The 22,378-nt window shown below is 46.0% G+C and overlaps 1 protein-coding gene across 5 annotated transcripts in view; it reads right to left on the bottom strand.

The window, feature by feature from the left end:
* The window catches only part of CAMTA1 (calmodulin binding transcription activator 1), a 539,274-nt gene that overhangs the window by 341,670 nt on the left and 175,226 nt on the right, over positions 1 to 22,378 (bottom strand). For all 5 annotated transcript variants that reach the window (XM_067472884.1, XM_067472882.1, XM_067472885.1 and 2 more), the window contains exon 3: positions 13,271 to 13,338. In XM_067472884.1, coding sequence (XP_067328985.1) covers positions 13,271 to 13,338 — 68 coding nt within the window. The remainder of the gene's footprint in view (positions 1 to 13,270; positions 13,339 to 22,378) is intronic.

Raw genomic sequence — 22,378 nt, 5'->3', positions numbered from 1 at the left:
TTCCTTCCTTCCTTCCCTTTCTGTCTTTCCTTTCTCTTCCTTCTTTCCTTCCTTCGTTCCTTCCTTTTCTGTCTTTCCTTCCTTCTTTCCTTCCTTCCTTCCCTTTCTGTCTTTCCTTTCTCCTCTTTCCTTCCTTCCCTTTCTGTCTTTCCTTTCTCTTCCTTCCTTCCCTTTCTGTCTTTCCTTTCTCCTCCTTCTTTCCTTCCTTTGTTCCCTTTCTGTCTTTCCTTCCATTTCCTTCCTTCCCTTTCCGTCTTTCCTTCCCAAACACCATCCAATGCCTTCCAACGGCTGCCGTTGCCCTGTTTCAAAATCTCCAGACATCCGACCCCAGTTCCCTTTTCCCCAAATGCCTTTTCCAGACTGCCCCTCCCAGCATCCCCATTTCCCTTCCTAAATCCTGTTTCCAATGTCGCCTTTCTCTCCGGCCCCAATAAGGCTCTCTTCCAGATCGACGGCTATGTGCATGCCGTGTCCGTATCTATTTGTGGCCATTGAGTTTCCTGGTTTATTGTATTTTATTATTATTTTCAGCCTTTGAATTCCCTTCTTCCATCTTTTGGGGGGAAACAAGAGCCGCTTGTCCGTCCCCCCCGCTCTCTCTCCAGCAGGCGAGGAAACCATTTCCCTGTTGATAAATCCTCCGCTAATTAATCACGGTGCGTTCTGCTTTCCCTTTTTGGTCCTCGGAAGAACCGAAACGGAAGGGCAGCCAAGAAGCACCAGGCCATTGAGCCCCTGCCTCAATCATCATCCATCTTGGGATTTCCTGGGGTCCCGGATTCACCTTCCACTTCCCTGAATCCCCAGGTTTGGTGCAGGCGGTCCCGGATTCCAAAGACTTTCCAAATCCAATATGCTGATGATAGCGTAGTCCATGCATATTCAGAAGAAGACCTACAAGCCACTCTAAACACCTTCACAGAAGCAGACGAGGAGTTCGGCCTGTCCTTGAACATCGAGAAAACCAAAGTGCTCTTCCAGCTAAAGTCACCAGCCAATCACCCTGTCACAACAACATCTGTTATAGAAATCCAATATGCTGATGATAACGTAGTCCATGCACATTCAGAAGAAGACCTACAAGCCACTCTGAACTCCTTCGCAGAAGCATACGAGAAGCTTGGCCTGTCCTTGGACATCAAGAAAACCAAAGTGCTCTTCCAGAAGACACCAGCCCATCCCCCAGTCCCAACAACATCTGTTATAGAACTCCAATATGCTGATGATAACGTAGTCCATGCACATTCAGAAGAAGACCGTCAAGCCACTCTCAACACCTTCGCAGAAGCAGATGAGAAGCTCGGCCTGTCATTGAACATCGAGAAAACCAAAGTGCTCTTCCAGCAGACACCAGCCCATCCCCCTGTCCCAACAATATGTTATAGAACTCCAATATGCTGATGATAACGTAGTCCATGCACATTCAGAAGAAGACCGTCAAGCCACTCTAAACACCTTCGCAGAAGCATACGACAAGCTCAGCCTGTCATTGGACATCAAGAAAACCAAAGTCCTCTTCCAGAAGGCACCAGTCAATCTCTGTCACAACAACATCTGTTATAGAACTCCAATATGCTGATGATAACGTAGTCCATGCACATTCAGAAGAAGACCTACAAGCCACTCTGAACAGCTTTGCAGAAGCATACGAGAAGCTCGGCCTGTCCTTAAACATCGAGGAAACCAAAGTCCTCTTCCAGCAGACACCAGCCAATCCCCCTGTCACAACAACATCTGTTATAGAAATCCAATATGCTGATGATAACGTAGTCTATGCACATTCAGAAGACCTACAAGCCACTCTGAACAGCTTTGCAGAAGCATATGAGAAGCTCGGTCTGTCATTGAATATCGAGAAAACCAAAGTCCTCTTCCAGCAGACACCAGCCCATCCCCCTGTCCCAACAACATCTGTTATAGAACTCCAATATGCTGATGATAACGTAGTCCATGCACATTCAGAAGAAGACCTACAAGCCACTCTGAACTCCTTCGCAGAAGCATACGAGAAGCTTGGCCTGTCCTTGGACATCAAGAAAACCAAAGTGCTCTTCCAGAAGACACCAGCCCATCCCCCAGTCCCAACAACATCTGTTATAGAACTCCAATATGCTGATGATAACGTAGTCCATGCACATTCAGAAGAAGACCGTCAAGCCACTCTCAACACCTTCGCAGAAGCAGATGAGAAGCTCGGCCTGTCATTGAACATCGAGAAAACCAAAGTGCTCTTCCAGCAGACACCAGCCCATCCCCCTGTCCCAACAATATGTTATAGAACTCCAATATGCTGATGATAACGTAGTCCATGCACATTCAGAAGAAGACCGTCAAGCCACTCTAAACACCTTCGCAGAAGCATACGACAAGCTCAGCCTGTCATTGGACATCAAGAAAACCAAAGTCCTCTTCCAGAAGGCACCAGTCAATCTCTGTCACAACAACATCTGTTATAGAACTCCAATATGCTGATGATAACGTAGTCCATGCACATTCAGAAGAAGACCTACAAGCCACTCTGAACAGCTTTGCAGAAGCATACGAGAAGCTCGGCCTGTCCTTAAACATCGAGGAAACCAAAGTCCTCTTCCAGCAGACACCAGCCAATCCCCCTGTCACAACAACATCTGTTATAGAAATCCAATATGCTGATGATAACGTAGTCTATGCACATTCAGAAGAAGACCTACAAGCCACTCTGAACAGCTTTGCAGAAGCATATGAGAAGCTTGGCCTGTCCTTGAACATCGAGAAAACCAAAGTGCTCTTCCAGCAAAAGTCACCAGTCAATCCCCCTGTCACAACAACATCTGTTATAGAACTCCAATATGCTGATGATAACGTAGTCCATGCACATTCAGAAGAAGACCTACAAGCCACTCTGAACAGCTTTGCAGAAGCTTACGAGAAGCTTGGCCTGTCCTTGAACATCGAGAAAACCAAAGTGCTCTTCCAGCAAAAGTCACCAGTCAATCCCCCTGTCACAACAACATCTGTTATAGAAATCCGATATGCTGATGACAACGTAGTCCATGCGCATTGAGAAGAAGACCTACAAGCCACTCTAAACACCTTTGCAGAAGCATACGACAAGCTCAGCCTGTCATTGGACATCGAGAAAACCAAAGTCCTCTTCCAGAAGACACCAGTCAATCTCTATCACAACAACATCTGTTAAAGAACTCCGATATGCTGATGATAACATAGTCCATGCACATTCAGAAGAAGACCTACAAGCCACTCTGAACAGCTTTGCAGAAGCATACGAGAAGCTCGGTCTGTCCTTGAACATCAAGAAAACCAAAGTCCTCTTCCAGCAGACACCAGCCAATCCCCCTGTCACAACAACATCTGTTATAGAAATCCAATATGCTGAAGATAACGTAGTCCGTGCACATTCAGAAGACCATCAAGCCACTCTTAACACCTTTGCAGAAGCATACGAGAAGCTCGGCCTGTCCTTAAACATCGAAGAAACCAAAGTCCTCTTCCAGCAGACACCAGCCAATCCCCCTGTCACAACAACGTCTGTTATAGAAATCCAATATGCTGATGATAACGTAGTCCGTGCACATTCAGAAGAAGACCGTCAAGTCACTCTCAACACCTTTGCAGAAGCAGACAAGAAGCTCGGCCTGTCCTTAAACATCGAGGAAACCAAAGTGCTCTTCCAGCAAGTCACCGGTCAATCCCTCTCCAATGCCAGAAATACAACTTAATAGTGTAACATTAGAAAATGTTGACCATTTCCGCTCCCTTGGCATCCACCTCTCCACAAAAGTCAGTATTGACACTGAAATACAACACCGCCTGAGCTCTGCAAGTGCAGCATTTTTCCGAATGAAGCAGAGAGTGTTTGAGGACTGGGACATCCGTAGGGATACCAAGGGGCTTGTCTATAAAGCTATTCCCCTCCCAACCCTGCTCTATGCCTGTGAAACGTGGACTGTCTACAGATGTCAACATTGACATTGAAATACAACACCGCCAGCACTTTTCCGAATGAAGCAGAGAGTGCTTGAGGACCAGGATATCCGTAAGGAGACCGTAAGGAGACCAAGGTGCTTGTTTATAAAGCTATTGTCCTCCCAACCCTGCTATATGCCTGCAAAATGCGGACTGTCTACAGATGTCAACATTGACACTGAAATACAACACCGCCTGAGCTCTGCGAGTGCAGCATTTTTCTGAATGAAGCAGAGAGTGTTTGAGGACCGGGACATCCGTAGGGAGACCAAGGCGCTTGTCTATAAAGCTATTCCTCTCCCAACCCTGCTCTATGCCTGCGAAACGTGGACTGTCTACAGATGTCAACACTGACACTGAAATACAACACCACCTAAGTTCTGCGAGCGCAGCATTTTTCCAAATGAAGCAGAGAGTGTTTGAGGACCGGGACATCCGTAGGGAGACCAAGGGGCTTGTCTATAAAGCTATTCCCCTCCCAACCCTCCTCTATGCCTGTGAGACGTGGACTGTCTACAGACGTCACATGCAACTCCTGGAACGATTCCATCAGCGCTGCCTCCGGACAATCCTGCAAATCTCTTGGGAAGACAGGCGGGGAAACGTCAGCGTGCTGGAAGAAGCCAAGACCACCAGCATCGAAGTGACGTTCCTCCACCATCAACTCCGCTGGACCGTCCATGTTGTCCGGATGCCCGACCACCGTCTCCCAAAGCAGTTGCTCTACTCCGAACTCATAGGGAGGGAAAGAAAGGGAAAGCCAGAAAGAGTTGGCAGGAAGAAAGAAGTGATTGAAAAGGAAGGAGGGAAAGAGAAGGGAGTGAGGGAAGGAGGGATGAAGGAAGGAAGGGAAACAAAAGGAAGGAGAGAAAGAGTAGGCAGGAAGAAAGAAGTGAAAGAAAAGGGAGGGAGGGAGATGGAAGGAAGGAAGGAAGGGAAAAAAGGAAGGAAAGAAAGAGTAGGCAGGAAGAAAGAAGTGATAGCGAAGGTAGGAGGGAGGGAAGGAGGAAGGAAGGGAGGAAGGAAGAAAGAAGTGATAGCGAAGGCAGGAGGGAAAGAGAAGATAGGGAGGGAAGGAAAGAAAAGGAAGGACAGAAAGAGAAGGCAGGAGGAAATAAGTGATAGAGAAGGAAGGAGGGAAAGAGAAGGGAGGGAGGGAGGGAAGAAGGAAGGAAGGGAAAGAAAAGGAAAGATAGAAAGAGTAAGCAGGAAGAAAGAAGTGATAGAGAAGGAAGGAGGGAAAAAGAGGATAGGGAGGGAAAGAAAAGGAAGGACAGAAAGAGTAGGCAGGAAGAAAGAAGTGATAGAGAAGGGAGGGAGGGAGACGGAAGGAAGGAAGGAAGGAAGGAAGGAAGGAAGGAAGGAAGGAAGGAAGGAAGGAAGGAAGGGAAAAGAAAAGGAAGGACAGAAAGATTAGGCAGGAAGAAAGAAGTGATAGAGAAGGAAGGAGAGAAAGAGAAGGGAAGGAGGGAGGGAAGAAGGAAGGAAGGGAAAGAAAAGGAAAGATAGAAAGAGTAAGCAGGAAGAAAGAAGTGATAGAGAAGGAAGGAGGAAAAAGAGGATAGGGAGGGAGGGAAAGAAAATGAAGGACAGAAAGAATAGGCAGCAAGAAAGAAGTGATAGAGAAGGAAGGAGGGAGAGAGGGAGGGAGGGAGGGTGGACGGAATGAAGGAAGGAAGGAAGGAAGGAAGGAAGGAAGGAAGGAAGGGAAAGTAAAGGAAAGACAGAAAGAGTAGGCAGGAAGAAAGAAGTGATAGAGAAGGAAGGAGGGAGAGAGGGAGGGAGGACGGAAGGAAGGAAGGAAGGAAGGAAGGAAGGAAAGGAAAGGAAAAGAAAAGGAAGGGCAGAAAGATTAGGCAGGAAGAAAGAAGTGATAGAGAAGGTAGGAGGGAAAGAGAAGGTAGGGACGGAGGGAGGGAGGAAGGAAGGAAAGAAGGGAAAGTAAAGGAAAGACAGAAAGAGTAGGCAGGAAGAAAGAAGTGATACAGAAGGGAGGAGGGAGGAAAGAAGGGAAAGAAAAGGAAGGACAGAAAGAGTAGGCAGGAAGAAAGAAGTGATAGAGAAGGTAGGAGGGAAAGAGAAGGGAGCGAGGGAGAGGGGGGAGGAAGGAAGGAAGGAAGGAAGGAAGTGAAACAAAAGGAAGGACAAAAAGAGTAGGCAGGAAGAAAGAAGTGATAGAGAAAGTAGGAGGGAGGGAGGGAAAGAAAAGGAGAGACAAAAGAAGTAGGCAGGAAGGAAGAAGTGATAGAGAAGGAAGGAGGGAAAGAGAAAGGAGGGAGGGAAACAAAAGGAAGGACAGAAAGAGAAGGAAGGAAAGAGAAGGAAGAAAGGATAGAAAGGGAAGGGAGGGACAGAAGGACAAGGAAAGACGGAAAGAGCAGGAAGAATGGAGAGAAAGAGAAGGTAAAAGGAGAGAAAGAGAAGGGAGGGATAGGAAAGGCCATCCAGCCTCTGTTTAGAGAACGGAGTGATTTGGCCTAAGGAGACTCTTCTAAAGCAACCGTTGTTGTTGTTGTTGTTGTTGTTGTTGTTGTTGTTGTTGTATTTGTGTGTATCCCAGTTTTGACCTCTGTTTTTTTATTCTTTTTCCTATTATTAGGGATGCTTTTGCAGGAAGAGCTGGAAACACACATATAGAACTTGCAAAACTTTTGGGGGATTGTTCTGCCTGCTGAAGGCGATGCCCAGAAATGGCATTTTTTCTTCCTATTAATATTGGAATATCCCTCTGTGTTTAGACTTGAAAGTGTAATATATCCCAGGAGGAGCGGGAAAAAAGGGTTGTGTGTGTGTGTATGTTGCATAATTTGAGTTTGCCTTGCAATACAGATATATATATATATATATATATATATATATATATATATATATAGTATTGAAATTAATTGCCGCAATTTAGCGCTGAGTTCCTACAAACCATCCCTCTGGAATTCAGGAATTGTTGGCATTGATCTCTCTGGTTTTGTTTCAGGAAATTAATAAAAATGAACGGCTCGTGGAATTTCTTAATAAGGAACAAAAGACTCCGATTAGTCCAATGGATCAAATGTTTTTTCACCAAGTAACCGGTTTGAAATTATTTACCGATTGTCTATTTCTGGATTTGCATTGATCTAGAATTTCCAATGGATCAGATGTTTTTTTCCACCAAGTCACTGCATGTATGTTTTTTCAATGTGATTAATATGTAATTCAAGATGGGTTAAATATGTATTCAAGATGGATTCAGTTATGTTCAATTGTATGCTGGAATTGTTGTTGTAAGAGACAGAGAGGCAGAGAAGAAAAGACCTTGACAGAAGTAAGATAACAAGTTCTCTCTGTTTGGGAAGAATTAGGGAGTCGCCGGCTTACAGCCAAAGTGAAACTGATAAGCACATGTTCCGAATACTGTTTTGTGCTGTGCTTTGTAGTTCATGATGTAGCCCGCTGAGAAGTAGACGTGTATTCTCAATCTGACAGAACAAACAACAATTTGTCAATGGTTCAAACAACACTTCAAGGCTTTCTTAGTCTAGTCCTCAATGGGCTGGTACCTAACTTTGATTAACTAAACTTTCTCTGTAGGAAAAAAAACCCTATTTAACCTCTCCCAGGCTGTGCCTCATCGGTGTGGGTCCTACTACCGATTCCAAATGCGTCTGGGTATCGAGTAGACCTACCAGCCGAGATATTTCAGTTGGGGTTCCGTGGATCTGTAATGCTGTCCTCCCTTCCTTGAAAACTTCAGGGCTGTTTTCCCTCTGATTGCTGTGAGGCTGAGAGGCTGTGACCCTTGGGACCCTTTCCGTGGAATTTCTGTTTCCCCAGATGCTCTTGAGAAAAGAAACTTTTCTATAGGACGAGCTGGTCTATATCCTATAGTTTAGCTTCCTTATGTGAGACTGCCCAAAAAATGGCTCCTTTCCCTCCCAGAGCCCTGAACAAGGGGCAGAACCAAAGCTCAATTATGATGGACAGGAGGCCTCCCCTATGACTGCAAAACAGATAACAGAAAGGAAATAAAATTGGAGCTCCTGGTACAGCCGTACCAGCACAAAACCCATTATCTGGACTGGCATAGATCTGGAATTTCCATTGAAACACATTATCTGGATTTGCATTGAATCCTAGAATCATAGAGTCATAGAGTTGGAAGAGACCTCCTGAGCCATCCAGTCCAACCCCCTGCCAAGAAGCAGGAATGTTGCATTCAAATCACCCCTGACAGATGGCCATCCAGCCTCTGTTTCAAAGCTTCCAAAGAAGGAGCCTCCACCACGCTCCGGGGCAGAGAGTTCCACTGCTGAACGGCTCTCACAGTCAGGAAGTTCTTCCTCATGTTCAGATGGAATCTCCTCTCTTGTAGTTTGAAGCCATTGTTCCCTTGTGTCCTAGTCTCCAGGGAAGCAGAAAGGAAGCTTGCTCCCTCCTCCTCCCTGGGGCTTCCTCTCACATATTTATACATGGCTCCCATCATGTCTCCTCTCAGCCTTCTCTTCTTCAAGCTACACATTGCCCAGCTCCTTAAGCCGCTCCTCATAGGGCTTGTTCTCCAGACTCTTGATCATTTTAGTCGCCCTCCTCTGGTCACATTCCAGCCTGTCAATATCGCTCTTGAATTGTGGTGCCCAGAATTGGATACAATATTCCACGTGTGGTCTAACCAAAGCAAAATAGAGGGGTAGCAATACTTCTCTGGATCTTGACACTCGGCTCCTCTTGATGCAGGCCAAAATCCCATTGGCTTTTTTTGCTGCCACATCACATTCATCCATGTTTAACTTGTTGTCCACGAGGACTCCAAGATCTTTTTTTTGAGCCAGGCATTGTCCCCCATTATGTATCTCCTAATCTCCATAATCCACTCAAGAATGCATTGGTTCCCCTTGTCCCGCCTTCCTGTCTCCTGATTCGTTGAGGCGCCAAAGCGGCAGAAGCCCAACGATTGGCCCAGCTGCTCAGGAGTTTAACTTATTGTCCACGAGGACTTTTTCACACGTACCGCTCTCGAGCCAGGCATTGTCCCCCATTCTGTATCTCCTAATCTCCATAATCCACTCAAGAACGCATTGTTTCCCCTTGTCCCGCCTCCCTCTCTCCTGATTCGCCGAGGCGGCAGAAGCCCAACGATTGGCCCAGGTGCTCAGGAGTTTAACTTGTTGTCCACGAGGACTCCAAGATCTTTTTCACATGTACTGCTCTCAAGCCAGGCACTGTCCCCCATTCTGTATCTCCTAATCTCCATAATCCACTCAAGAATGCATTGTTTCCCCTTGTCCCGCCTCCTTCTCTCCTGATTCGTTGAGGCGGCAGAAGCCCAACGATTGGCCCAGGTGCTCAGGAGGCGGTCAAGCCTCTTCCCAGCTGTAGAGGTGCCAGCCAATCACCATCAAGCCGGCAGGGGGGCGGGAAATTCAAATCTGACAACTCCGTTACTGTATAAAAAAGGCTTCTATTTGTATACATGTTATGCTTAGCTTGGTGAAATTCCTCCTCGACTTCAATATCAATCTGTATTTCAATTGAAGCTCATCATCAGGATTTGCACTGATCAGGAATCCCCATTGAAACCCATTGCCTGGATTTCCATTTCTTTTTCCGACGCGGACGGACTCAACCGCCAACCATTTCCATTTGGGTTGTTTTCCCCCTCCTTTGAAGAATATGCAAATGCCGCGACGTGAGTATTATTAAAACTAATTAAAAACTAAATGCCACATCAAGATAAATTAACAAAGCGCGCTCCCCTTGACGTGCCTCCTCCTCTCCCTCGCCGTCCCGTTTGTGGCCAACGAATTGGGGTAAACAAACACACAAACACACAAACAAACTCCGGGGAGCGATTGCCACCAAAATTAATTAGGCACGTTTACAAAAAAAGGGAAAAAAGGGGGAATTCCAACCTAGGAACATTCAACAGCAACCTCCTTCCTTCACTGGAGGTGTCTAAGCAGAGGGTGGATGGTCATCTGTCGGGAGGGCTTTGATGGTGTCCTCCTTTATGGCAAAAAGAAGATGGCCTGGGTGGAATTTGGGGGTTCCTTCGAACTCCAGCCATCTATGATTCTATCTATTCATTTCTGGAGGTGGAAATAATTAATCAGCGGCTGGATGGTCATCTGCTGGGAGGGATTTGATGGTGTCCTCCAATGATTCTTTCTATCGTATATCTATCTATTCTAATCAGAGGCTGGATGGCCAACTCCAGCAATCTATGATTCAATCTATTTATCTCTGGAAATAATTAATCAGCAGCTGGATGGTCATCTGCCGGGAGGGATTTGATGGTGCTTCCGTTATAGCGAAAAGAAGACAGGCTGGATGGCCTTTGGGTGTCTCTTCCAACTCCAGCCATCTATGATTCTATCTATTAATTTATGGAAAGTTTTCATCAGAGGCTGGATGGCCATCTGCCAGGAGGGCTTTGGTGGTGTCTTCTGTTAGGACAGAAAGAAAATGGACTGGATGGCCTTTGGGGGTCTCTTCCAACTCCATCAATCTATCATTCTATCATCTATCTATCTATTTTAATCAGATGATTTTATCATATGTCTATCTATTTTAATCAGAAGCTGGATGGCCTTCTGCCGGGAGGGCTTTGATGGTGTCCTTTATGGCAAAAAGAAGATGGTCTGGATGGACTTTGGGGGTCTCTTCCAACTTCAGCAATCTATGATTCTTCCTATCTATTCACTATTGATCTATCTCTGAAAGTTTTTAATCAGAGGCCGGATGGCCATCTACCAGGAGGGATTTGATGGTATCTTCTGTTAGGGCAAAAAGAAGATGGACTGGATGGCCTTTGGGGGTCTCTTCCAACTTCAGCAGTCTATGATTTTATCATCTATCTATCTATCTATCTATCTATTTTAATCAGATCATTCTATCAACTATCTATCTATCTATCTTAATCAGAGGCGGGATGGCCATCTGCCGGGAGGGCTTTGATGGTGTCCTCCTTTATGGCAGAAAGAAGATGGCCTGGATGGCCTTTGGGGGTCTCTTCCAACCAGAAATCTATGATTCTACCTATCTATTCACTATTTATTTCTATCTCTGAAAGTTTTTAATCAGAGGCCGGATGGCCATCTGCCGGGAGGGATTTGATGGTGTTATAGCAAAAAGAGGTTGGATAAGGATGGCCTTTTGGGGTCCCTTCCAGCTCCAGCAATCTATCATTCTATCTCTATCGCCATCTCTGGAAGTTTCTCCGCAGAGGCAGGATGGCCATCTGTTGGGAGGGCTTTGATGGTGTCTTCCGTTATGGCCTTCCTTTGGGGGTCCCTTCAAGCTCTTATGAGTCTATGCAAGGAAGGAATGGGAAGGCCGCTGCAACGGTCCAGCAGAGCCCACGAGAAGCATCACCAAGCCATCGCTATTTACTAAACCAAGAGAGGCTGGATGGCCATCTGTCAGGGGTGATTTGAATGCAATATTCCTGCTTCTTGGCAGAATGGGGTTGGACTGGAGGATGGCCCAGGAGGTCTCTTCCAACTCTTGATCAATCCGATCCCCATTCAGTCAACGAATGAATCGGGCACATCTAATCCCCTCTCAACAAAAGATTCCCCCAGGCACTGCCAAGCCATCAAATGCTAATCAAGGTGGTCAGTTGAAACATTCCCACCTGTCAGCTCCAGCAGACAAGAGTCCTTTGTCCCACCCTGGTCATCATTCCACAGATATGTAAACCCATTTTCCTAGTTCCAACTACAATGAATGAATCAGGCACATGTAATCACCTCTCAACAAAAGATTCCCCAAGGCACTGCCAGGCCATCAAATGGTAATTGAAACATTCCCACCTAGCTCCAACAGACAAGAGTCCTTTCTCCCACCCAGATATATAAACCCTTTTTCCTACTTCCAACAGGGCTCACTACCTCAGAGGATGCTTGCCATAGATGGAGGTAAAATGTCAGGAGAGAATGCCTCTAGTACATGGCCGTATAGCCCGAAGAAACCTATAACAACCCAATCAGGGACATCTAACCACCTCTCAACAAAAGATTGCTCCAGGCACTGCCAGGCCATCAAATGCTTATCAAGGTGGTCAGTTGAAACATTCCCACCTAGCTCCAGCAGACAAGAGTCCTTTCTCCCACCCAGATATATAAACCCTTTTTCCTACTTCCAACAGGGCTCACTACCTCAGAGGATGCTTGCCATAGATGGAGGTAAAATGTCAGGAGAGAATGCCTCTAGTACATGGCCGTATAGCCCGAAGAAACCTATAACAACCCAATCAGGGACATCTAACCACCTCTCAACAAAAGATTGCTCCAGGCACTGCCAGGCCATCAAATGCTTATCAAGGTGGTCAGTTGAAACATTCCCACCTAGCTCCAGCAGACAAGAGTCCTTTCTCCCACCCAGATATATAAACCCCTTTTCCTACTTCCAACAGACCTCACTACCTCTGAGGATGCTTGCCATAGATGCAGGCGAAACGTCAGGAGAGAATGCCTGTAGAACATGGCCATACAGCCCAAAAAAACATACAACAACCCAATCAGGGACATCTAACCACCTCCCAACAAAAGATTGCCCCAGGCACTGCCGGGCCATCAAATGCTAATCAAGGTGGTCAGTTGAAACATTCACACCTAGCTCCAGCAGACAAGAGTCCTTTGTCCCACCCTGGTCATCATTCCACAGATATGTAAACCCATTTTCCTACTTCCAACTACAACGAATGAATCAGGCACATCTAATCACCTCTCAACAAAAGATTGCCCCAGGCACTGCCAGGCCATCAAATGCTAATGAAGGTGGTCAGTTGAAACATTCCCACCTAGCTCCAGCAGACAAGAGTCCTTTGTCCCACCCTGGTCATTCCACAGATGTATGAACCCACTTTCCTAGTTCCAAGAGACCTCACGACCTCTGAGGATGCTTGCCACAGATGCAGGCCAAACGTCAGAAGAAAATGCCTCTAGAAAATGGTCATATACCTCGAAAAAACCTACAACAACCCAATCAGGGACATCTAACCACCTCCCAACAAAAGATTGCCCCAGGTAATGCTAATCAAGGTGGTCAGTTGAAACATTCACCCCTAGCTCCAGCAGACAAGAGTCCTTTGCCCCACCCCAGTCATTCCACAGATATATAAACCCATTGTCCTAATTCCAACAGACCTCACTACCTCTGAGGATGCTTGCCATAGATGCAGGCGAAACGTCAGGAGAGAATGCCTCTAGGACATGGCCATATAGCCCGGAAAAAATGACAACAACCCAGCTTTGTAACGGACGCATTGATTTGGAGTGAAATCAGGAAGAGAAGGAATCCAACGGGTGAAGGAGAGGAAGCTTACCTGGTTTTTGGGGACGTTGTGAGCCACTCATCGTGCTTCTCGAAGGTTATTAGGTAGGCAGCAATTTCCTGCAAAACAAGAAGAGACTTCGTTAACGGTGATTGATTAGATATCTATTATTCTTACTATTATTATTATTATTGTTATTATTATTATTATTATTATATAGCTAGCTGTCCCCTGCCACGCGTTGCTGTGGCCCACATGGGAGAACTGTGTGCCAAGTTTGGTTCAATTCCATTGTTGGAGTTCATACTGCTCTTTGACTGTAGGTGAGCTATAAATCCCAGCAACTACAACTCCCAAATGTCAAGATGCTATTTCCCCCAAACTCCACCAGTGTTCACATTTGGGCATATTGAATATTCATGCCACGTTTGGTCCAGATCCATCATTGCATGAATCCACAGTGCTCTCTGGATGTAGGTGAACTACAACTCCCAAACTCAAGGTCAAAGCCCACCAAACCCTTCCAGTATTTTCTGTTGGTCATGGGAGAACTGTGTGCCAAGTTTGGTCCAATTCCATCATTGGTGGGGTTCAGAATGCTCTGTGATTGTAGGTGAACTATACATCCCATCAACAACAACTCCCAAATGTCAAGATTCTATTTTCCCCAAACCCCACCAGTGTTCACATTTGGGCGTATTGAGTCTTCGTGTAGAGTTTGGTCCAGATCCATCATTGTTTGAGTCCACAATGATCTCTGGATGCAGGTGAACTACAACTCCAAAACCAAAGGACACTGCCCACCAAACCCTTCCAGTATTTTCTGTTGGTCATGGGAGAACTGTGTGCCAAGTTTGGTTCGATTCCATCATTGGTGGAGTTCAGAATGCTCTGTGATTATAGGTGAACTACAAATCCCAAATGTCAAGATTCTATTTCCCCCAAACTCCACCAGTGTCCACATTTGGGCATATTGAGTATTCATGTAGAGTTTGGTCCAGATGCATCATTGTATGAATCCACAATCATCTTTGGATGTAGGTGAACTACAATTCCCAAACTCAAGGACACTGCCCACCAAACCCTTCCAGTCAAGGTCTATTTTCCCCAAACTCCATCTGTGTTCATATTTGGGCATATAGAATATTCGTGCCAAGTTTGGTCCAGATCCATCATTGTGTGAGTCCACAGTGCTCTCTAGATGTAGGTGAACTACAACTCCCAAAATCAAGGTCAAAGCCCATCAATGCCCATGTTGGTCATGGGAGAACTGTGTGCCAAGTTTGGTCCAATTCCATCATTGGTGGGGTTTAGAATGCTCTTTGATTGTAGGTGAACTATAAATCCCAGCAACTACAACTCCCAAATGACAAAATCCATTTTTTGAGTGAAGGACATACATTGGGTTGTGAGGTGTCTTGTGTCCAAATTTGGTATCAATTCGTCCAGTGGTTTTTGAGTTCTGTGAATCCCACAAATGAACATGACCTTTTTATTTACATAGATAAGTAAAAAGCATCTAAGTCAAAAGCACTTTAAAGGAATAGGTAAATCCAATTAGGTAAGAAGATAAGCATGAACATTGTAATGTAATTTTTTTGCTTTTTAAGTCCCTTCTGCTGTGTTTTTCAGTGTTTTTATGAGTGAAGGACATACATTGGGTTGTGAGGTGTCTTGTGTCCAAATTTGGTGTCCATTCGTCCAGTGGTTTTGGAGTTCTGTGAATCCCACAAACGAACATGACATTTTTATTTACATAGATAAGTAAAAAGCATCTAAGTAAAAAAGCACTTTAAAGGAATAGGTAAATCCAATTAGGTAAGAAGATAAGCATGAACATTGTAATGTGGTTTTTTTGGCTTTTTAAGTCCCTTCCGCTGTGTTTTCCAGTGTTTTTATGAGTGATGGTCACTCGTTGTCCTGAGGGACGTCTTGTGTCCAAATTTGGTGTCAATTCGTCCAGTTTCACCCACAAACGAACATTACATTTTTATTCATATAGATACTAGCTGTCCCCTGCCACGCGTTGCTGTGGCCAACCTTCCCTCCCTCTTTCTCTCCTTCTTCCCTTCCTTCCTTCGCTCTATTTCCATCCTTCCTTCCCTTTTCTTTTTTCCTTCTCTCCTTCCTTCGCTACCTCTTTCCTTCTTTCCCCCTTTTTCTCAACTTGTTCTTTCTCTCCTTCTCTTTCTTTCTTTCTTTCTTTCTTTCTTTCTTTCTCTCCTCCCTTTTTTGCATTGTCATTTAGCTTTTCGTTATTATTATTATTATTATTATTATTATTATTATTATTATTATCATTCAAACCCACAAGTAAGAGTTCCAGTTGAGGAGAAAAAGGCCCGTTCCTGACTGAACTTTGGACTAAGCGCCACACCCAAGATGGCGGATTACCTAATGAGGCGTTTGGTCACGCCCAAGATGGCGGATGAGCATCACCACGTCGCGCGTCTCATTCCCCTCAGTGGCTTAGAGCAGGAGGAGGACTCCCGTAGCCGCCATCTTGGGCGTGTCACTCTCTTTGACTGGGCTTCCTCACGCCCAAGATGGCGGATTAACGTCACCATGTCGAGTGTCTCATTCCCCTCAGTGGCTTAGAGCAGGAGGAGGACTCCCATGGCCGCCATCTTGAGTGTGTAACTTTACCTGTTGTGTCATTTGGTCATGCCCAAGATGGCGGATGAACATCACCATGTCGAGCGTCTCATTCTCCTCAGTGGTTTAGAGCAGGAGGAGGACTCCCGTGGCCGCCATCTTGGGTGTGTAACTTTACCTGTTGTGTCATCTGGTCATGCCCAAGATGGCGGATGAACATCACCATGTCGAGCGTCTCATTCCCCTCAGTGGTTTAGAGCAGGAGGAGGACTCCCGTGGCCGCCATCTTGGGTGTGTAACTTTACCTGTTGTGTCATCTGGTCATGCCCAAGATGGCGGATGAACATCACCATGTCGAGCGTCTCATTCCCCTCAGTGGTTTAGAGCAGGAGGAGGACTCCCGTGGCCACCATCTTGGGTGTGTCACTCTCTTTGACTGGGCTTCCTCACGCCCAAGATGGCGGATGAACATCACCACGTCGGGCGTCTCATTCTCCTCAGTGGCTCATAGCAGGAGGAGGACTCCCGTAGCCGCCATCTTGGGTGTGTCACTCTCTTTGACTGGGCTTCCTCACGCCCAAGATGGCGGATTAACATCACCACGTCAAGCGTCTCATTCCCCTCAGTGGCTTAGAGCAGGAGGAGGTCTCCCGTGGCCGCCATCTTGGGTGTGTCACTCTCTTTGACTGGGCTTCCTCATGCCCAAGATGGCGGATGAACATCACCACGTCGAGCATCTCATTCCCCTCAGTGGCTTATAGCAGGAGGAGGACTCCCGTAGCCGCCATCTTGGGTGTGCAACTTTACCTGTTGTGTCGTTTGGTCACGCCCAAGATGGCGGATGAACATCACCACGTCGAGCATCTCATTCCCCTCAGTGGCTTATAGCAGGAGGAGGACTCCCGTAGCCGCCATCTTGGGTGTGCAACTTTACCTGTTGTGTTGTTTGGTCACGCCCAAGATGGCGGATGAACGTCACCACGTCGAGCGTCTCATTCCCCTCAGTGGCTTATAGCAGGAGAGGACTCTCGTAGCCGCCATCTTGGGTGTGTCACTCTCTTTGACTGGCCTTCCTCACGCCCAAGATGGCGCCTACGTCAAGCGAGAGGAGGCCCCGATAGTCGTCCGTCTCCTTAGCGACACCTAAGAAAGGCTCAAAAGGTGTTTGCGGCCTGACAGAAAAAGAACGTTGTTGTGCCGCCGCGGCCTTGCCATGGGAGGAGGTCTCCCAACCATAGTAATCCCTTGTGGGTTTGAAAGGACTACAACTCCCAGTGTGCACTGCGGCAGAAGAGGGCCGCTTTTGGGTGACGGGGTGCCACATGTCCTCATGGGACTTGTAGTTCACATGCTGTCCTTTGGTTTCCTTGGTTTCCTCTCACTTCGCTTTCCTCACTAAGACTGAACTACAAAATGGCTCCCTCTTCCCATCTCCCTGGGAGAAGGGGCGGGTCCAAACTGAACAATGATAGACAGGTGGCTTGCCCTATGACTGCAAACCAAGGGAAGCCACTCTTTTGCAGAATCCCTGAAGCCTTGGAACGCATGCGGGGAATGCGGAAGTGCTTCCTCAGCGTTGCAGATGGACGACGAAAGCGAGAGCTCCCCTTGCGGCCAGAAAAAAAGTGAAATAGCCTCTGTGTATGTCTGTCTATGTTTGTATGTCCAAAATTGGCATGGAATGTTTGCCATATATGTGTACACGGTAATCCGCCCTGAGTCCCCTGCGGGATGAGGAGAAGGGCGGAATAGAAAAGCTGTAAATAAATAAATAAACATGAAAACATTATGCTCTCACCAACATGAAAGCATTGCGATGACCTTTCCCTGAGCTGGCTTCTCGTCTACCATATGTTTGTATGTCAAAAATTGGCATCCCAGTGTTCCTGACTCTCTCCATTGGTGTGGAATTTGCATGACCCTGCCTCTCCCTTAACCCTTTCCGGCCCTTTCCTATGGTGCACAGCAAACAGAGAGGAATTGATCAGCAACTGCTCATACTGGAAGGATTTGGGGGGACTGACTCAACATCATGGAAGCTGTAGTTCACCCTGCATCAAGACCGAGCACGGTGACCCCCACCAACAATGGACCTGGACCATATTTGGCACACAAAAACCCCATGAGCAAGGCAAAATGTTGGCAAGGTCTAGGAGGAATTCATCTTGATTTATAGGAATTATAGTTACTGGGATGTATAGTTCACCTGCACTCTAAGAGCACTCTGAACTCCACCAACGATGGACCTGGAACAAACTTGGCACACAGAAGCCCCATGACCAACAAAAAATACTGGAGGTCTTTGGGGAAAATTCACCTTGATTTGGGGGAGTTGTAGTTCACCTACATCCAGAGAGCACTGTGGACTCAAACAATGATGGAACTGGACCAAACTTGGCACAAATATTCTGAAGATATGTGCCTCTAAGAGTTAAGAAATATTGAAACAGTCAAGCTTCTTCTATACTTCAATAAACTTGTATATAAATAAAAATGTAATGTTCGTTTGTGGGATTAAGAGAACTCAAAAACCACTGTACAAATTTTAGTAGTTTACCCTGCAGCCAGAGAGCACACTGAACCCCACCAATGATGCACCTAGAGGAGTGGTTCTCAACCGTCCTAATGCCGCAACCCCTTCATACAGTTCCTCGTGTTTGGTGACCCCAGGGGCGGCTCAACTCCTATAAATCCCTTCAAAGACTTCCAGTATTTTTTGTTGGTCATGGGGGGTTCTGTGTGCCAAGTTTGTTCCAGGTCCATCGTTAGTGGAGTTCAGAGTGCTCTTAGAGTGCGGGTGACGGGCGGCTCAACCCTTACGCAAAGTAAGCATTCGCGGTAGAGTTGACTTTGCCCAAGGGCGCTCTTGAGGCACTCGTGGGGGAAAATAGACCTTGACATATGCGAGTTGTAGTTGCTGGGATTCACAGTTCACCTACAATCAAAGAGCATTCTGAACTCCACCAATGATGGAATTGAACCAAATTTGGCACACAGAATTCCCACGATGAACAGAAAATATATATCAGTAATTGGTTGGGGGGGGCACCAAAATACTGTTTGCTTACACTTGAAAATTACCCAGGGCCGCCCCTGACCTCATGTGTTCCTTTACCTTACCTTACCCAATATGTCCAAATTTGAACACTGGTGGGGTTGGAGAGAGAATTGATTATGTCATTTGGGAGTTGTAGTTGCTGGGATTGATAGTCCACCCACAATCAAAGAGCATTCTGAACTCCACCAATGATGGAATTGAACCAAATATGGCACACAGAACTCCCACGACGACGAACAGAAAATATATATCAGTGAAAGAGAGAAAGGGAATGCTGAGAGGTAACTTAATCAAGGGCTTCAGAGCCAAGTCTCTCTCTCACGTCCATCTGATAGAAAATTTGATGGTAGAATGGAAAAGGAAGCACTGTCCTGCTCTCTAGGAAGAGGTGGGGTCAAACAATTGAGCAGCTAACCCATTACGGCTAATGGGGCGGCTAACCCATTACGCAAAGTAAGCCTTCGTAGTATTGTTGATATTGCCCAGGGGCGCTCTTGAGGTGCTCTTGAGGGAAAATAGACCTTGACATATGCGAGTTGTAGTTACGGGGATGTATAGTTCGCCTACAATCAAAGAGCATTCTGAACTCCACCAATGATGGAATTGAACCAAATGTGGCACACAGGACTCCCACGACGAACAGAAAATATATATCAGTGATTGGTTGGGGGGGGGGGGCGCCAAAATACTGTTTGCTTACCATTGAAAATTAATGTATAGGTGAACTATACATCCCAGTAACTACAACTTGCATATGTCAAGGTCTGTTTTCCTCCAAGAGCGCCTCAAGTATATTTTATTGTTTACGTTTTTTAAATTGCTTGTATTGTTGTGTTTGGGCTCGGCCTCATGTAAGCCGCACCGAGTCCCTTGGGGAGATGGTAGCGGGGTGCAAATAAAGTATTATTATTATTATCATCATCATCATCATCATCATCATCATCATCATCATTATCAGAGGTTGGGAGCCAGCCTGCAAGCCTTTTGCAGCTATTGGTTTAAAAGTTGTCCTTTTGGTCTAGAGACCGCCCTTTTTCCTGGGGATGAGATCTCCATTTTGAAAAAGCTCTCCTGCCTTCTTTGGTACAGAAAAAGCCTCAGATGTGCTGGTGAGCAGCTAGGCAGCTCCGACGAGCCATTGTGAGTACGATTGAGATTGAGGTTAAGGTTAAAGTCACCCTCTCGCCTTAGAAACTGGGGCTGAGCTCAGATAGGAGTTGGATATTTGTTTGAATTCTTCTTTGGTGATTTCTCCCTTTTTCCACTTCTTGTGCATGTCTCTCTAACCCTCTCACCTTAGAAACTGGTGCTGAGCTCAGATAGAGAAAGACCTACTCTTTCTAAAGGACAGTAGCTCAGCGCTGGGGCAGGGAATATCTCCGGATTTCTCTGCCATTGAGAAAGGCTCTATCACTTCATCTTCAAAACTAATCTTGAGCTTAGATCGGGGAAGACCTGCTCTTTCTGAAAGATAACAGCTCAGGGTTAGGGTAAAAGATCCTAGGATTTTTCTGCTGTTGGGGATAAGTTAATTTGGTAACTGAAGGAAAAAGGAAAGATTATTATTAAAGTATTATTATTATTATTATTATTATTATTATTATTATTGGCTCAAGGTAAAGTGCAAGGAAGTGCAATCCTGCCACTGAATGCAGGAGGAAAGAAAGACCTATATTCGTCCATTTATCCATTCCTTCCTTCCATCTTCCTCTTTCCTTCCCTTTTTACATTGTGGGTGGAAAGAGAGCGAGGCTCTTGCCCTGCCAGAGATAACAGAGATGTCATTAAAATAATAATTAAAAGACAAAAGGCTTCTCTGTGAGCGGAGATAATGGGCCGCCTTTCTAATGAGCGGCCTCTGTGTCTCTTCCAGGGTCAAGTCAATGTCTTCCAACAAAAGGAGGAACGGAGAAGAAGAAGGAGAAAAAGGGAAGGAATCAATTAAGGGCCGGGCATTGTCCCCGGGAGGCCCCGGCATTGTTTGGGCTCGTCTCCCGTCGCCTGGTTGTCGGATCCCAGGAACAAAAAGGCACGGGAATGTGTCTCCACCAAGGTCAGGGGAGGAATAGGAAGGGAGGAAGGAAGGAAGGAAGGAAGGAAGGAAGGAAGGAAGGGTCATACGTTCTGCAGTTGATGGTGGTGGTGATGGAAGGGTTAATGGGAGTATTAGTTCTAGAGGGTTTGGTAATCATGGGTGAAAGCAATTAGGGGTGGAGGTGTGCAGAGATGGGTTGTAGATAGGTGTTACTGGATTTAAGGAGCTAACCTTGAGAGTGATCTTTGGGAGAAAAGTATCTGTTGGATTTTGGTGGTGGATGCTGCTGGTTTCCCCCCCAGGTCTGTTGTATTTTGGTGGTGGATGCTGCTGGTTTTCCCCTCAGGTCTGTTGGATTTTTTGGTATCCTGACCTGTCTCCTGTAATCTTGGAATCCTGGAAACTTGAACCTTTGGACTGGCTTTTGACTACGGTATAGACTCTTGATCCCTGCTCTTTGTTTATTGAACTCTCAGCATTTGACCACTGGAATGGACCCTTTTGACTACGAGTTGTTTTTGCTATCTTTAAGTTTTATGTTTTGGTCTATTAAAACAGCCAGCAAGTAATACCGCCGAGGGAGGAATATGAAGTCGCCTTCGGGCTGAAATGGGCAGGATAGAAATAATGTAAATAAATAAATAACAAATAAAGGATAATTAAACTGTTTGATAAAACTGGGAGTTTGATTCATCTCTACCTATATAAGGCAAAGCCCTGGCAACCTGACAGGAAGGAAGGAAAGAAAGAAGGAAAAGTAAGGGCAGGGAGGGGGAGGAAGGAGGCAAGGAGTACGAGGAAGAGGTACTAAGAGGAAGGAAGGGGAGGGAGGGAGGAATATGAAGGAAAGAGGGAGGAATAGGAAGAAAGAAATAGGAAGCAGAAAGGAAGCCAAAAGAAAAGGAAGGGAGGGAGGAAAAGATGGGGAAGAGAGGACAGGAAGGGGAAGAAAGGAATAAGAAGAAAGGAGGGAAGTAGGAATAGAAAGAAAAGAGGTAGGAAGGAAGGAACAAAAAGGGAAGGAAGAGGAAGGAAGGAAGGAAGGAAGGAAGGAAGGAAGGAAGGAAGGAAAAGAAAGGGCAGGGAGGGAAAGATGGAAAGAAAGGGCAGGAAGGGGAAGAAAGGAATAGGAAGAAAGGAGGGAAGTAGGAATAGAAAGAAAAGAGGTAGGAAGGAAGGAACAGAAAGGGAAGAAAGAGGAAGGAAAAGAAAGGGCAGGGAGGCAAAGGAGGGAGGCAAGGAGGAATAGTAAAAAAGGAGGAATAGGAAGGAAGGAAAAGAAAGGACAGGGAGGAAAAGGAAGGAAGGAAGGAAGGAAGGAAGGAAGGATAGGAAAGAGGAATGAATGGGAAGGAGGAATAAGAAGAAAGGAATAGGAAGGAAGGAAGGAAGGAAGGAAGGAAGGAGAAGGCTTGGCAGAAGGAAAGAAGAAGGAATAGGAACAAAGGAATAGAAAGGGAGGAAAAAAAAC

The sequence above is a fragment of the Anolis sagrei genome, chromosome 13, assembly GCF_037176765.1.
Source record: "Anolis sagrei isolate rAnoSag1 chromosome 13, rAnoSag1.mat, whole genome shotgun sequence".
NCBI classification, from domain to species: Eukaryota; Metazoa; Chordata; class Lepidosauria; order Squamata; family Dactyloidae; genus Anolis; species Anolis sagrei.
Note: the sequence above shows the minus strand (reverse complement) of the source record. Positions and strands in the feature narration are given on the sequence as shown.